This window comes from Charadrius vociferus, unplaced genomic scaffold (assembly GCF_000708025.1).
Source record: "Charadrius vociferus isolate BGI_N301 unplaced genomic scaffold, ASM70802v2 scaffold309, whole genome shotgun sequence".
NCBI classification, from domain to species: Eukaryota; Metazoa; Chordata; class Aves; order Charadriiformes; family Charadriidae; genus Charadrius; species Charadrius vociferus.
The window spans coordinates 2445075-2460704 of record NW_009661370.1 but is presented as its reverse complement, the minus strand read 5'-3'; the positions used below and the strand labels follow the sequence as shown (position 1 = coordinate 2460704).

General features: G+C 37.5%; 1 protein-coding gene across 2 annotated transcripts in view; it reads left to right on the top strand.

Annotated features, from left to right (window-relative positions):
• PLD5 (phospholipase D family, member 5) overlaps positions 1-15630 on the top strand; it is a 185038-nt gene that overhangs the window by 73620 nt on the left and 95788 nt on the right. The window contains exon 2 of one of the 2 annotated variants that reach the window (XM_009893639.1): positions 3137-3273. In XM_009893639.1, coding sequence (XP_009891941.1) covers positions 3137-3273 — 137 coding nt within the window. Of the gene's footprint in view, positions 1-3136; positions 3281-15630 lie in introns of those variants that run through there. The other variant, XM_009893640.1, reaches the window with a different exon arrangement.

Sequence of the window (15630 nt, the reverse complement as noted above, 5' to 3'; positions counted from 1 at the left end):
GAGATGAACTGTAAAATCATTTAAAATCCTCCTTACGAAATGTATAAATTTTTGTAAATGGTCTTTACCTGACCCTTCAGACCCATGACTAAAAATGTAGGGTTAGGAGAAGTGCAGACTTGGTATTTTTTGCCTTCTTTTTTATTTAATATTTTGTGCTATCCTTAGTTCAAAGGAAAAATACTGTTGTCACAGTTTGATAAGGTTCTTTTGTGTGTGTGGGTTTACGAGGTCCCCTACGCTGTTTGTAACCATACTGTTAAGCCTGGTACAAGTAAAAGTGAGATAACTAGTCCATTGTAATTGTCAAAAACAAATGCATAATATAAAGGATCTGTATAAAGAAGAGCAGTAAATTAAATCTGTGCAATTCTGTCTATTTTAGTGCTGATAGAATAGCAGTGGTCTTACTAGTGGTACTAACTTTGTGCTGCTCATAGTGTGAAGCAGTCAGTCAAACTGGAGAGCTTGACAAGCTGTACACATGCAGAACCGAAAGAATGAAAGAACAGGGATTTAAACTTCATACAAATTGCAACTACAACACAGAAGTCAAGAAGACTTGAATATGTTTCCCAAATTTATGTGGAATAGGAATTAAAGCTAGATTAGGACGATCCATTCAGAATTGTTTTGGCCTCCCCTTTCTGTATTCCTTGAACATAACCAACTAGAAATGGCTACCATAAAATTTCTTGGTATTGAAGGAACATAAGGCATCTGTTGTACCTGCTTTTTTTTTTTTTTTCTTCCTTCCTTCTTGTGATACCGTATCATTTTCAGTATGCTGTAGGTTTTATATAGCTTTTGGCCTTTAAGTTTTAAGCTGGTTAAAAGGTTTTTAGGGCTATTTTATGACTGATGATGTGTGTGATAGAGGTACTGTGGACTCTTGTTAATGAAATGCCTCTTGGTGCCTCCATGTGTGCTGGCCCTGCCTTGAAGGCTACCGTGGTCCCTGCTGGTCCAGTGACCCTGCAACTCTCTGTAGTTGTTCTGCTGCATGCATGGGGATGTAGCAAGACGACGGCAGTTATTCCCTGGAGCAAAGGCATGAAGTAATTTCTACTGTGTGGTAGTTAAGATGCTTTTTGCTACAAATCTGCCCCAAACACAGACACAGGAATGATCCCAGTGAGTAGAATGGCTGCAGTTATCCTGGTTTGGGAGGAAAAAGAACACTAGTGTTGCAAGCCATGCTGGGTCACATCGCCTGCTCTTAGGGGCTAGAGAACGAGCCCTTGTTCTATTTAGCTTGCTGATATGGGAGTAGCTTTGCTGCCATGGTGATACGCTCAGCACTTGGAAGAAGCTGCATCAAACAGTTTCGGCAAATACACTTACAGAACTGTGAAAAGCTGCCTGAGACAATGGTCATCTTAGCAAGAGCGTGAGCCATCCTGGTGAAGAAATGGCATAAAGCAGTATCCCGGATCTGAATATCTCTATCTTTGGCACTTAGTTTTTCTTGCCAGTAGTATGAAGCAAATGTTTTAACATTTTTCTCCAAAGTCTGACTGTGTGTCTGACTGCAGCCTTAGTTCTGGACACCCAAATGCATTCATTGCTAATTCTCTTCATACGTTGCCATGATTATACCTAGCAGCAGGAAAAAAAGGTCCAAATTTTATTTGTTTCAGAAGTAGGCTTTGTAAATACTTAGAGGAGATTTTCTTATGCCGCATTCTTGTAAGAGTTTAGGTAATGTGTTAGAAAACACAGACTTGAACACATATTTGAAATGTGTAATAGTGTCTAATATACGTTATATTTAAAATATACATATAGCCAAAGTGGCATATTCAGTGTTACTGTTAGGCAAAAGGATACATTTCTCACTAAATTTCAGAAAAGTTGTTCCTGTTTGTCTGAAGAAGTTGTTTGCTGCGTTTTAGATTTTCACAGACTGAAATAAAATGCTTGTATCTGATTTGTTCTAAAATACACGAGCTTGTTTCGTCTGGGATGTGCACTAGTTTGGAAGTTTTGGAACCATATATAAAAAAAAAAAAAAGTCAGGCCTTTTCTTTATGCAAATGGGAAAACATCTTATTACTCTGAAACTTATTACTTAAATGAAATGCCAGGAACAATGGAAATACTATGAAGTTAGTTTCCAGCTGCAAGCATGATGTTGCTTCCTTTCCCTTACACTTTTCCTGCTTTCCTATATGCTTTCCCACTTTCCCATTTCTTTATAAAGCTTTTTCTCTTTATGTGAAATTTTAATTACAGGGTAATAATGAAAATCAAGAAACTAACTATGGCATCAGAAGACAGACTTTTTCTCTTTTTATATGTATGTGTGGTTTTGTACACATTTTCTTTAGAAGAAAAATGCACATTATAATTGAACATTTGGTTTCAGAATAAAATATACTTTACATTCATGCAGCTATGTAAATTGCATGTCAGGAGATTGTCTTTAGGTTTACACAATTATATCTGGTTTAGTGCTGCAGGATTTCATATTGTAGAATAAGTTAGTGCTATGCCATGTTTTCATATTTAATCTGAGATTCAGAGAACATTGCCAATCATATTGAGCAACAGTCTCCCATTGTTTCCTTGAATCCCATCTATCATCTGTGAATTTGTTTTCCTTATAAGTGTTGTGGGGCAAGGACTTGCCAAAGTGTCTCAGTTGCTGTGACAATCATAGTAACAATGTCAGTTACTTTGTGTAGCAATGAAAAAATGACTTTGCTCTTCAGTGTTCTTGCAATGACATGTTTTATTTCAGCCAAACACAACAAAACTCTCAAGACTTTTGAGTGCCATCCTAAGTGTGTGTTTTATCTGTGAGGCACAATCAGAAAACACGTAGTTAATGTAAGAATCATTATTTTAATGCATAACGCTTTCCTTGTGGTACAAACAGAAAACAATTTAAATTATGAATAACATCTGTGACATGAATTATTTAACAATGTCTGAGAGATTTAAAATACTCTCAAGGTGATACCTGAAGGACAGTTTTGAGAGTGTTTTCATCCTGAGGTGTGTTTCATGTTGACAGCTATGACAGTAAGATCTTCAAAGAATTTTAGATCTTATGTAAAAGTTTTAGAGTCTCAGGACATTTACTGGAATGTGCGCACTCCATTAAAACTTTTTTAATCTTAATCTCTTTCAGTCCCAGCAAAGATGCATTGTGATCTTTGCGCTGGTATGCTGCTTTGCAATTCTGGTTGCACTGATATTTTCGGCAGTGGATATTATGGGAGAAGATGAGGATGGACTCTCAGAAAAGAACTGTCAAAATAACTGTCGGTAAGAGGTAACAAACAAAACTTCTCTTTTGGGGTGGACAAGAACATATATGTGTTATATAATGGCATGTAGTATTTACCATAGTCCTGTGGTGTAATTGGGACGAGTAGGTAACAGAGGAAGAAATGTTTCTTCCTTTGAATTTCTGGGTTTGGAGATTGGTTTGACACAATAAAGCACACTTCTTGAAGTTATTTTAGGTGGTATGTTTTGAGCAAGACCTTTGTGTTAGTTCAATTATTTTGTAAGGCTGGGTCAAAGCGCATTAAATTTCAGTAAATGAGTACTGAGGTGGCTCACTTACTTCCCAATTCTGTCATGTCTGTCTTTCATCAAGAGCTTTATTCTTTCTCCAGGAAGGTCACTGATCACTATTGACCTAAGACTGCTGTCCTTTTTATATAGAGGGACTTTTTATATATTCCTGTTTGTTGTGCTCCCCTAATAGACACACTGACTTGCCTAGGAACTGTGAAGAAAATTAGTGGGACCGTCAGAAAGACTGGAGTGTCAACTATGCTGGATTAAGATTTGCCTCAGAGACCTGCCATGGTTGTGTATGTCTTTTAACTTTAGATTTAAGTAGGTGATTAGATTTTTTGGGCCTGTCATTTCCAGGCTGTGAATTTCATTTTGTCACTCCTCACTGTCAGGTTCCTCCATGAATCTGTTCATCAGTGATGACCAATATTGTCCAAGGTCCTCTTCTGTCCACCAGTGAAGCTGATTTAACAAACATTTGTAGACTTCATTCACAATTGTATTCTGATTGTTTCTAAGGCTTTAACATGTATGTAAAGCATTGTCTCTGATTAATTTTGTGGAAAACCAGTAATCCTTATATAACGTCTCAGAAATCCATTCTAATCTGATCATGGAATTGCTGAAGTGGGAAGGGGTCCCTGGGCATCCTCCAGTCCCTTGCTCAGAGCAGGGTCAGCTACAGCAGGTCGCTCAGGGATGTGCAACACTCAGGCTTCACATAGCTCCAAGCGTGGTCTACACAGCCTTCCTGGGCAGCCTGTTCCACTGCACAGAATCTACCCAGCTACCAATGGCTGGGTATACAGTGAGTTGGAGATATTTTATATTTATTTTTCAGAATAATCTAATGAAATATAAGGTTTGTTTGAGCCTTTTCTCCTTATTTCTGCTATTCTTTGTTGATCTGGTGTGAAAACTCTTTGGGGACAATGCCTTTCTGTGCTGCACCTGTCATAGTGCGGTCAGCAGCAATTCACAATCCAGCAAACTGGATTATGTTTTTGCAATAATACTGTATTTTTACAACATTTTTCACATGCTGCTTAAAAAATAAAAGGGGGCTGGGGGTGGCAATTCTTTAAATTAGCAACTCTTTTCAAACAGGACATACCTGGAGCACCAGGTAGCTTTGTCCTGAAACCCACCACCCTTCTGCCAATTTTTTTTCCAGCATTGTTTTGGTTTTGTAAAATGGCTTGGCCCTAATCTGTTCACTTTCTTGTATTCCTACAGTTCTGGACAGCCTTCTAATACCTTGTCTGGATTTTCCAGAGTTAATCTAGCTTTCTTTTCCCCATCAAGGTCTTAAGTATTCTTCAGTGTGAGTTCTTGCCTTCTAAAATTTTTAAAGATACTGAATGTGTCACCTCTACACCCACTGTCTCTGTGTGTGAATCTTTGACAGAACTAGGTCAGATGAGGGGAAAGTCTTTCTGCTCATTGGCCTCAATGTGCTGCACGCAACTTCAATACATGCAACTGCTGCGCCTTGTTTTCCTCTTATTTCTATCAACTAATGGCTCCCATTTTGTTCTGGGTAATTGCATAGGCCTAGCCAAGGAAGAACTTAATCTTCTCCACTTTGTATTCTTCAAACAGAAGAAAAATGTGAGTGGGAGTGATGTACAGTGCTATGGAAAACCAGGATATAATTTTTCCCTTGTGTAAGAGATTAATTGCTTTTGTCTCTTTGCATGGGTTACACCAATCTGCCTTTCCAAAGAATGCTCACCTTTGCTCAGATTTTTGTTGGTTGGTGTGTGCGTGTGTCACTCTTGTCTCTCCTGGACTGTGTTACAGGACCCTGGGAGTAAATCCAGCACATTGACTTTAAACATAAGAGTCAATGAAACTGCTCTGCATTTACAGTGATAAAAGTGATCTCAGACCCCAGCTCTATTTTAAGGTGCCTTTCACAGAGTGATTCCAGTCCCTGATCTAGCTACTAATGCCTGCACCAGAAGACAAATCAACACTGTGTGTACAAACTGCCTAAACCATTTCTAATAACAGTATCCAAGTGCTGGCAGCTGCTACCTGCTAACATTGGATTCTTCTCTACATGATGAAACTGGGCTCCTCTATGTGTTAAATATATTGCAGCCTTAACTGAAGTGCTGTAAGATCAATTGCTGCCTGTGGTATATATTTAGTACTAGGGGTAAGCACTTTTAATAAGTAAGACAAGAGTTATTGAATTCTTATATTTCTGCTGTGTGAGTACTTTCACTGAAATTCAGGAACAGGCACTTATGTTTGCAGGATGTGCGGAGACAGAATGGTAATTGATTGTCCTTTTGTTTGGTTTTTTTTTAGATTAAATGATTGTCAAATGATGCAAGTTTACATATATGATCCTAAATTCTGTTTTGGCTTTAATGGATCAAATTTGTGAACAAACTTGATGGGAAAGGATGCTGTTGATTTGAGAAGATCTTCACTGATGGTTTCTTAAAGCCTTTTACCTTCTGAAAATCAATTTCATTTCTGTCCTTTTATTTTAAAGGAAAATATGTCTGAAATAGAGCTGTGGTCTAGAATGCTTCTTTGGCTAGAAATTTTTGGAGCTTGTGCCAAAAGATAACAAGTGAGAATTTAAAAAAAGGGAGAGAAAGAAAGAAAGAGAAAGTAAAAGGAAGACATTTTTAGCAGTCTAGAGCTTTTTGTAGCCTGACAGAGGCATCATTGAGGTATGTTGTAAGCAGTATTTTTCAGTAAAGCCTACATCTTTTTTTGTTGTTGTGATTGTATTGTTGTTCATGAATACAAATGCAGCCTTTCTGATCTGCTTGTTGCAATTCAACATGGGGTTCCTCTTCTGTTAATCATTCCTGAAACTCTTATTAGATACAGAATACTTACTGCTATGTTGCCAAAAAGACCTTCATCTTTACTGATGGATTTAATTCTCTCAGGGGCTTTGTAACAAAAACAAGCCAGGGAAGTGGAAAAGCAGGCTTTTTTGCATGTCTGCACCAATTGCTGAAGGGATTGTTGCCACCCATCTAAAAGGGTGCTTAGGAAATAGCAATTTTTGAAGAAATGAAAATATGTTTGAAACTAAAATTATGAACTATGATTTTAAGTCTTTGAGCTGCTTGCTGAAAATCTCAGCATATGATTGAGAACTAAAATGCATCTTGCCTTACAGGTCACTTGTGACTGCCACAAGGTGAAGTAAGGTTGTTGTAGGCTGCAAACCATTTCCCATTCTGTTTGTTGCACAGAGACAGGACCTCAATATTCAATGATATTGAGTAGACTAGTCAAGAGGAACTTGAATATTTGATATTTAACTAATGACTGAAATTAGGTTTTTTGTCTTTTGATGAATAAATACAGATATTTAATTTTTTTTAAGCCTGCTTTGCCTGTGGTAATCCAAAAATATAAATAGGTAATTTAAAAGAAATTAAAACCCTGTCTTAATAATTGAGGGCAAATTTGGGGGCAAATAAGTGTACTTATCAGATTAGTTATCAAGCACCATTGTAAAAATGACTGTATATTCTACTGACACACACATTGCAATTCAAGTAAAGAGCTGGGGGGAGCTGGGGGGACGTCTGTAACATTTATCAAACAGACAAACTCTGGCTTCAGAACTGAAATTAGAATCTGAACTACTAACTAGAAAACTCTATTGGTTTAGATGAAATAACGCTGTCTGTACTTATTTATGCTATCCCATATAACTCTCATACTGTGAATTATATGCAGGGAGACTCGCTGACTGAAAGTAGACATTTCATTTTACTTTTTTACAACTGGACCGGGTTTATTAAGAGGCATCTTTTCACTTCAGAGGGTGCTGTACACTCTTGGCTTCATTCCACAACATTTAATTTCAGAGTGCTGGACTCGACAAAATGCAAATGGCTTTTGACCCTTCGTATTAAAAGGAATTTCAACTGATTGATATTTAAGGAATAAAAAAAAAAAAAAAAAGGACAGTGAAAAGTTGAGTTTTTACAGTTTGTGCTTGGTGTATGGGATACAAGTAATTCCCTTAAGACAACAGTTACGTTGTTAGGCAACCCTGATGGATGAGGCTGGTTAAGAGGATATGCTTAGCAATTTGGGAACTTTGCCTGTTTTGCTGTGGGTCCATTAGACACTGCATCTATAAAATTAGTTTATTGTAATTTGAAAATGGTACTTTTTAATGGCTGATCTATTGTGAATAAATCTTGGCTAGCCTCTGACATAACGTTAGTCAAGACTTACTTGGCTTTGTTGAAACTGTCTGGTAAGTTCTAAAAATGGCAATCTGGGAGACCAGAAGAAATTACAACTCTTAAGAGATGGTCTCTGTTATCCAAGGAGTTTGAACCAAGGTCATTTTGATTTATTACCAGTAACTTTAGCTGTTCAATATGCCTCTTCTTCTGCTTGCTGCTGCTGATAGTCATGCTAGGGTTCCTACAGAGCTTGCACATGCTCTTAATTATCCTAGTCTCACCGGCTTTTCCAGTATCCATTGAAGCAGTAGTAGCAGCTGGCATAGCTCCTGCCTCTGGCTGTGGGTTTAGCCCTGTCTCTTGAGAGTGACTGAGGAACAGCAAGGTGGAAAAGGAAACAATGGTAGCTGCTTTTCATGGTTCCCCAAGTTCAGGGTGTAGTAAAACTTTTGTTATAATGAATATATCTTTTTTATTATTATTATTGCCTTTGATGATAATTGGAGGATTTTCTTGTTTTGTGTGTTTTCAAGGCATATTCTGTCTTGGATTCTGTTTTGACAGCACAGTTTTGCCATTCTGAGCATTTCTCTTGTCTTCAGAGTAATATATAATGAAAGCACTTTTTCTTTTGTGTTTGGATTGGTGTTTGAGGAATTTACTTTTCTGTTGGACATGGGTGACAAAGCCATTTAGTTCACTTGGTGATTGTAGGAAGGCTTTGACCAATTCTACCCTATAGCAAGTAGATGGTGATACTTAGGCAGTGTTTGTGTTTGCTTTAGAAATTGTTTGGATTGTTTTGGATAAGAGTTTGTACCCTCCTTAAACCAGGACAAGTATCCTGCAAAAACTGGAGCTGAATCTTCCTATTGAAATGCTAAGCTTTAGATCTCAACAGTACCCTGCAGGGCTGAGTACCAGAGATTAAATCTAGTTGTATACAAGAATTACTTGCATTGATCAGTTATTATGTGTTGTGTGTGTGGCTTTCAATTTCATTGGATGCTTCTTTATTCTCGGGTTGTGAGAGAGGGTCCGCGATTGGAACCCACAATTGTTTTTTTTCTATAGATTTATAAATCTGTCCTTCAACTTCTCTCTGCTATTTCACGAAGTAGGGTTTTGCAGCACTATTAAGTAAGCATACTGCAGCACATGCTTATGTTGGTTTACCTTGGAAGTGCTTTGCCCCTGGCTGATTGTGGGGGAGATTTTCTCTGCGCTGCTGCGTGGGTTCTGAACATAGCAAGGTTTATATTGACGGATTTGTATTTAATCAACAAACTATGACAGGCATAATAATTAAATGTCTAAACAGAACAAGATGCTCAGATTTTGAAAACAAGCCTGTTAAAGAGCAACTGAAGATTTCTATTTACAAAACACTTATGCCACTTGGCATAAAAATGCTTTCTGTCAACATGATGACTGTTGTCCTCTTGTTTCGGGGTGATGGAGAGAATAGGATATAAACCACTTAATTTTAAAGATTATCCATATTTTCAGTCACTTTTAATTTTGCATCAAAAGGAGGAATACTGTTACCATTGAACTTCCTATGGCTGGACACTGCAAAGAGCTGGTAGACCTCCTGCAAAGACATACAGCATCCTGAGCCAGGGAGGAGAATCGGTAATTCAACAAACTTGCACAATAGAAAGTTCTACCTTTCCTACCTCTGTTTTTCATTTTTAAAAATGTATTTCCATGGAAAAGATACTGTATTAACAGTTCCTCAATATCCGTACAGAGTATGATTTTTCCCGCCTCTGTTCCTTCACTAATAAAAAAAAAAAAGGGTAAATTTGTTTGGTTTGTGTTTACTTTCAGCTCTAAAGAATGTCTTTACAAATTAAAACAGGAGTACAAAAACTCATGATCTGCTTAGATCTTATTCTGTTTGCATTGCTACCAGAAGAGAGTTCATTAATTACATCGTATGAATAAGTCTGGACTTCAACTCATTTTGTCCAAATTCACAAACCCTTCTGTTTCTCCCACTCTTTGTTCAGTTAAATATAATGGTTCTCTCTGGAGTTTAGGACAGAGTGCTTTAGAGTCTCCTTAAGGCAGCTTTTCCTGTTATGCTAAGCAGTCTTTAAGATGTAATACAGAGATTGACATATTTTGTGTTCTTGGAAGTTATATATATAAATATGTGTTTGTTTCTCCTTTCATGACTTAGAATTTATGAACTCACCTCAGAGAAAATGTTCCAACCATAATAGAAATCAAATTCCAATTACTTTAAAGTTTCTGAATAATATAGGTGGGACAAAGGAACAATTCATTCGCCAGAGTAGCCTTTCCCTTGTGTAGTCTGCTGGGGTTTCTCTATGATCAAATCTATCTTTTTTTTTTTTTCTTTTTTCCTTTTCTTTTTAACTTAATGTGTTCAGAAAACTCAAATGACTTCATCCTAGAAGGACTCATAAAATTTCCAAGGTCATTTTCTTTACCAGATAGTAAGTCTGCTCTAAACAGACTTATTAAGTCTAAAATTACTGGTCACTCACCTGATCTTGAAGACTGATTTGTGACATTTCAGAGATGTTTTTATGCCTGGTGAAAATAACGATCCAACTTAATAAAGCTTCCTAATAAGTTGTTCTTCCTTTCCTCTGTAGGAAAGGCATTAAAAGTGGCTAAAATTTCTAGTAGAATCTTTCTGAATTCATACTCCATTTCAGGGTGACTTGTTCATTCAGCCAGGGCTGACTTTGCCTCAGATCCTAGCAAGCACCTGTTCCAGTGACACCATTTATTTTTAATTGGTTCTCCACTCTCAGAGCAGTGTACAAAAAAGGTACTTATTATCCTGTCAGCTTACAGTAGATGTGTTGGGTTCTGTGTCTAATCCTACAATGGTACTGTGAGTGTCCTCTCAGCTAGCATCATTTGATACTCCTCAAGGGTACAAGTGTGATGTCCTAGATGCTGCCTTTGGTGACCTGCTTGAGTGCATGGCTGTGTCTGCCTGCCAGAGCACCAGGGCAGCGCCGCAGTTATGAAAAAGCAGTTGTGGTGCCCGCTGAAACCTAAGCATTATGCCAGAGCTGTTGGTAGTTTGGCTGGGTTTGCTGGAGCTGAATATCTTTTTCAGCCATATGCAGCACACTTTGCCAGTTGTAGCAGTAAGGTCGTAGTCAGGCGGCAGCAGTTCTTGATGGTAGTGCTCTGCTGGGAGGCATGGAGGAGAATTGATGGTTGAGGTTTGTTAGGACTGTTTTTTTCAGAATCGCTGTACATGTTTCAGGGAGATATACTTGGGTGAAATGTTTGAGATTTTCTTTGTTATTCTGAAGATTTTCTTCCTGATTTGTTTTCCTTATATATTGATACATGGGTTCTGATATAGGTGGAGCTAGAGGCACCTCTCTGTGGTCTTTCATATGGTCTCCCTATGTCCACATCTCTCTAGTTAGTCACAGTATAATGTGCATTATGCACATTATGCACAGCCTGTGCATAATGCTTTAGATACAAAGTACTCTTGTGTGTTGAGCAGCTGAACCTCTCTGTTTACAACCTGTGTTAATCAGGAAAGTGTGAGTTTACTTCCCAACTTACCCACATCCAATTGTCTTAATGCAGAAGAAAAAAAGGAATTGAGATCTGTATCCATCTTATTACCATCACTATATTTTCATGTTACATTTTACATTTTTTTCTTAAAGAATTTGCTTCCTGTCAACCTGACCAGAAAACAGAAAAATAATGTGCAAATACCAGCCTTGGCATCTGCCAGATGCAATTCTTTATATGGCATTTATTCTCTTTTTAATAACCATTCCTTTCCAAATAAGACTGGTCAAAATTATCATATAGCTCAAAGGGAGTTTTCATGACTGACAGCATCACAATCTAGTACATTTAAATCTGGTTTCTTCACATACTTAGTGTTGAAATGGGTCTTCTAAGAGCCATCAGTGATTTTCATGCCTTCTGATATGAGTGGGAGGATTCATCTTACCTCAGACTAAACTTATGATGGATATTTAATGGCACATTAAAAGTGTTGGCTTTGGCTTTTTACTGTTTTTTCTAGATCTGCTTGGAACTCTCAGAATAAATATGTTGTATTCATAGGTATGATCATAGATGATATTCTGGTATCTTTTGTCAATTTGGCAGGCATATAGCTAATTGATCTTCGTTGATTACCCAAAATACTTCTCTAAAAAAAAAAAAGTTTGTGAAAATAAAATGAGTTTTTAGTTTTCTTTGTTGTCATTTATGAAACACCTCCTCAAGTCAGCTGGATTTGAATCACTCTCTAAAATAATAAATTTTAAAGCTCAGCTTCTAGTGGCTGAACATTGGGAAAAAAATGCAGTTTTACAATAGCTCAGCAAAATATGAATATGCATAAGCTTCATAACTAATCACAAAACTTTAAAGAATGAATGAATGTGCCACCAGCATGAGGAGGGCAGCCACCATTTGATTTTTTTTTTTTCAAACACTATTAAAACTACTAGTTCTTTTTTCACCTATTTTTGGGTCACTTCTATCAGCTTGGTAGTGCGTGTTTTGCTGTTCATTACAGATGCTGGTGGTGAGTAGACAGACGTATAGTTTAATAAAGGTACTAGAGGATGGTAGGGCTGACGTATTTTGGGCAATGGAGGCTGAAGTGCTGGACTGGTAGAAGTGTCCTCCCAAGCATGCAGCCAGCACTGCTGGGATGGTGACAATCTCCAGGAGCTGCCCCACCTCGTGTGTTTTATAGATGTATGTGAGCCACCTTAAAGATATCCTTCCAGTTTTGGGCAAAGACGGACTGCCACAGCCTGGAGCCACTCTATCTCTGTAGCAACTTTTTAGGTATGGTCTGGGAAAGCAGTAGAGATGTAACCTCTGTATGACATCAGACAAACTATTCTTTTTCCCAGTGACTCATCTGTTTGCATGGGAAAAGAGTTGTTCAGGACTAACTAGAAAGGAGAAAACAGTGAGGTCGACAAAGTCGCTCTTGAGGAGAGTAGTAGAAATATGTGGGATGAGCATCAAAGTGATTCTGTGTCAGTGGTACTGCTCTGCTCCTGTGCACAGGGTAGTGCTCCTGCAAGAAATGTAATTCTAACACTTGAGGATATTTTGATGTTTTCAGGGTTTTTTTGAGAGTCAGGATATTGCTATCAAAATATATTCCATGGAGTTTTCTGTACAGAGTAATTATCAATAACTCGGTTAATGATTTCTATTAAAATCTGAAAGATTATTTTGGTTTGGTTTGGTTTTTTTTTACTCTAAGTGCGTAAGACTAAAACATTCTTTTAGTAGCCATATAAATACTACTTTATCAAGCTACATAGCTTGTGTCTGCTTTGGGAAGACAATCTCTTCATCTTGGCCAGAAAATTGCCCATCAATTTTCCCTTTTTTTATTAGTTTTTTTTTCCCCAAGTTTTAACTTGGATGCAACAAGTTTTAACAGATGCAATTTTAAACAGATGCAACTCTAAGTGGATGAAACTTAATTACCCTTTAAAAAAAAAAACAAAACAAAACCAAAACAAACAGAAATACAAATAGATACCTAAAATCAACAGAGAATATTCAAACCTGTCTTAGTGCTCCTGAGGTGTCCTGGAACATTTCCATTGAAACTTGTCTCTAATTTGAGTCCTGGCAATGTCCTTTGGGAATGGATACTTTGAGTACTTTATTCTTTTCATCTGTGGATTTTTATTACCATTCCTACCTTGACTATATCTGCTGAATTTGCAGTGCTGATTTCAAATAGCTGCTGACTAAAGGTTTTACCTTGAATTTTCCTTCATTGTTTTGCAAAGTAGTTTTGTTTGTTCTTGTTGGGCAGGAAGGGCATTAATTAAGCTTAAAGGGTTGTTGGATTGTGTAAATGTCAACGTCATAGAATATCCTTTGTTCCTATTCTGAGTAAGAGAGCTCTTGGAAGATTCTCATTAAATTATTGTTAACACCATAAAATCATCTTTATTTATGAGAAAAAAATATTATTTTGATTCTTGACTGGTTTTTACAACTGTGACCAAATATATTTATCCATCCCAAGTCACACCAAGATAATCAGGGCCTTTTAGAAAGATGTACAGGCCAAAAGAAAAGAAGGTAGCAATCATATTCCCACTTATTGGTATATGATTATTTAGTCCAAATGTTGCTATTTTCAGTTGCAAAGTATTCATATAAGAAGATCGGGGGATGTATGGAAGGAAATAAAAAGACAACATTTATTTTTTCATTAAAAAAAGTGGTCTACGTACCCTTGTAATATTTATTTGCGATATTCGGGCCTTATAAAGGTTTTGTATGAACTTACACGGTCACAAGCTGAATGTAGAAATAAAATAAAAACATCTTGCTGAGTTAATGTATATGACAGTGGCTATTTTTACAATATTTGTTTATCATTTGATCAGCAAAAGTTGATTTGTTAGGATATTTTGCTGTCTTTTACACATGGGGGCCAGTGAATGGGTTGCCGCTCAAAAGAGCTGAATAGCCATAACCCAGCTGATGAGGGGCTTGTGTGGCTGCTATGCAGCTTCATATAGTACTCTAAGTACCTCAGCTGTTAAATTTTAGAGCATTTGAAAACCAAGGTAATTTACTCAAGACTTAAATATGTTGCAAACAAAGGAAAGAGGCCGATTTTCTTTCCAGTGGCTAAACAGGGACTGAGTCAGCCTTTAGCATGTTATGTTGGGAAGTCTGAGCTCCTGATTCCTGACTGGTGGATATTCAGTATGCAGTATGCATACCGTAAAATATCAGAGGAAAAGTTGCGGATTCAAATTTAAAAATACAATGTTAACACCAAGAACAGCAGCTGCATTTCTTTATGCATGACAGGGACAAGAATGGCTTCACCAAAGAACGGCAGCATTGTCCAAGTTGTGTGCGCCTTACGGTCCTCATCTCTGTTAGAGAGGAAACTGCCTGCCACGGACCGGGGTGCAGAGCTTCTCCGGCTGCCATTTGGGTATATTGCTTGGAGCGACTGTCAGGAAACAGGCACTCGATATGAGGCAAACAGTTGTGTGTTACTGTATTTGGAAGACTTTTTCTAAGAACACTCATACGGGGTGAATCCTGAAAGCATTACCTCAGAATTAAGAATGTATAAACAAATAAGCTGTTAAGAAAACGGTAGGATTTTTTTTTGTGTATGAAATGTGCAAGTATAGTAGTACTGTGGCATCAAACTGCAAGGGAATATTTAGAAGAACAGAAATAAAACCAAGCCCAACCTTTGCGTCTTCCTGGTGAGGGGGCAGAAATCTAACAGGCAAAAAATGATTAAATAAAACCGAAATTGGCTGGTCCTTTCTCAAAACTAAGGAGAAAGTGGGAAGGGAAAAATAGTATTTTGGGTAACTAAAATTTTCGTTTAAAGAAAGCCTCTTTTCTGATGGTGTCCTTGTCCTTTCGTGTCTAGAGATTAAGCATGAGCTTTTGAAATACATAGACACGGCAATTGTGTGGGGTTTTTGATAAGCATATCCTGTAGATCTTCAATTACAGTATGGTAGTGAACAGAGAAAACTAAATTATGTAGTTTATCTTGGTTAATAGTATATATGGCATTCTAGATAATAAACAGCAATGCCAGATAAATTTATTATTCTAAATTCAGCAGAATTGGCTCACCCTGTTTATTTTTTTGGTAGGAACTTTGTAATATGCACCTCCTCTTTCTTCATTTCAATTCACCTCAGATCCTCAGGATCCTCATGTTTTCACACTTTACCCTTCAATGTTGCATCTAGCTGTCTACAATGTGATAATGTGAGCTACAGAACTGCTCTTTATAAGAGCGAGGTTTTAATTTTCTAAGGCACGGGTTGATATAATGCCTTGATGGTAGGAAAAGGACAGAGGCACTGTGGCTGTGTGGTATGGCAGGACACTGGCAGGCACG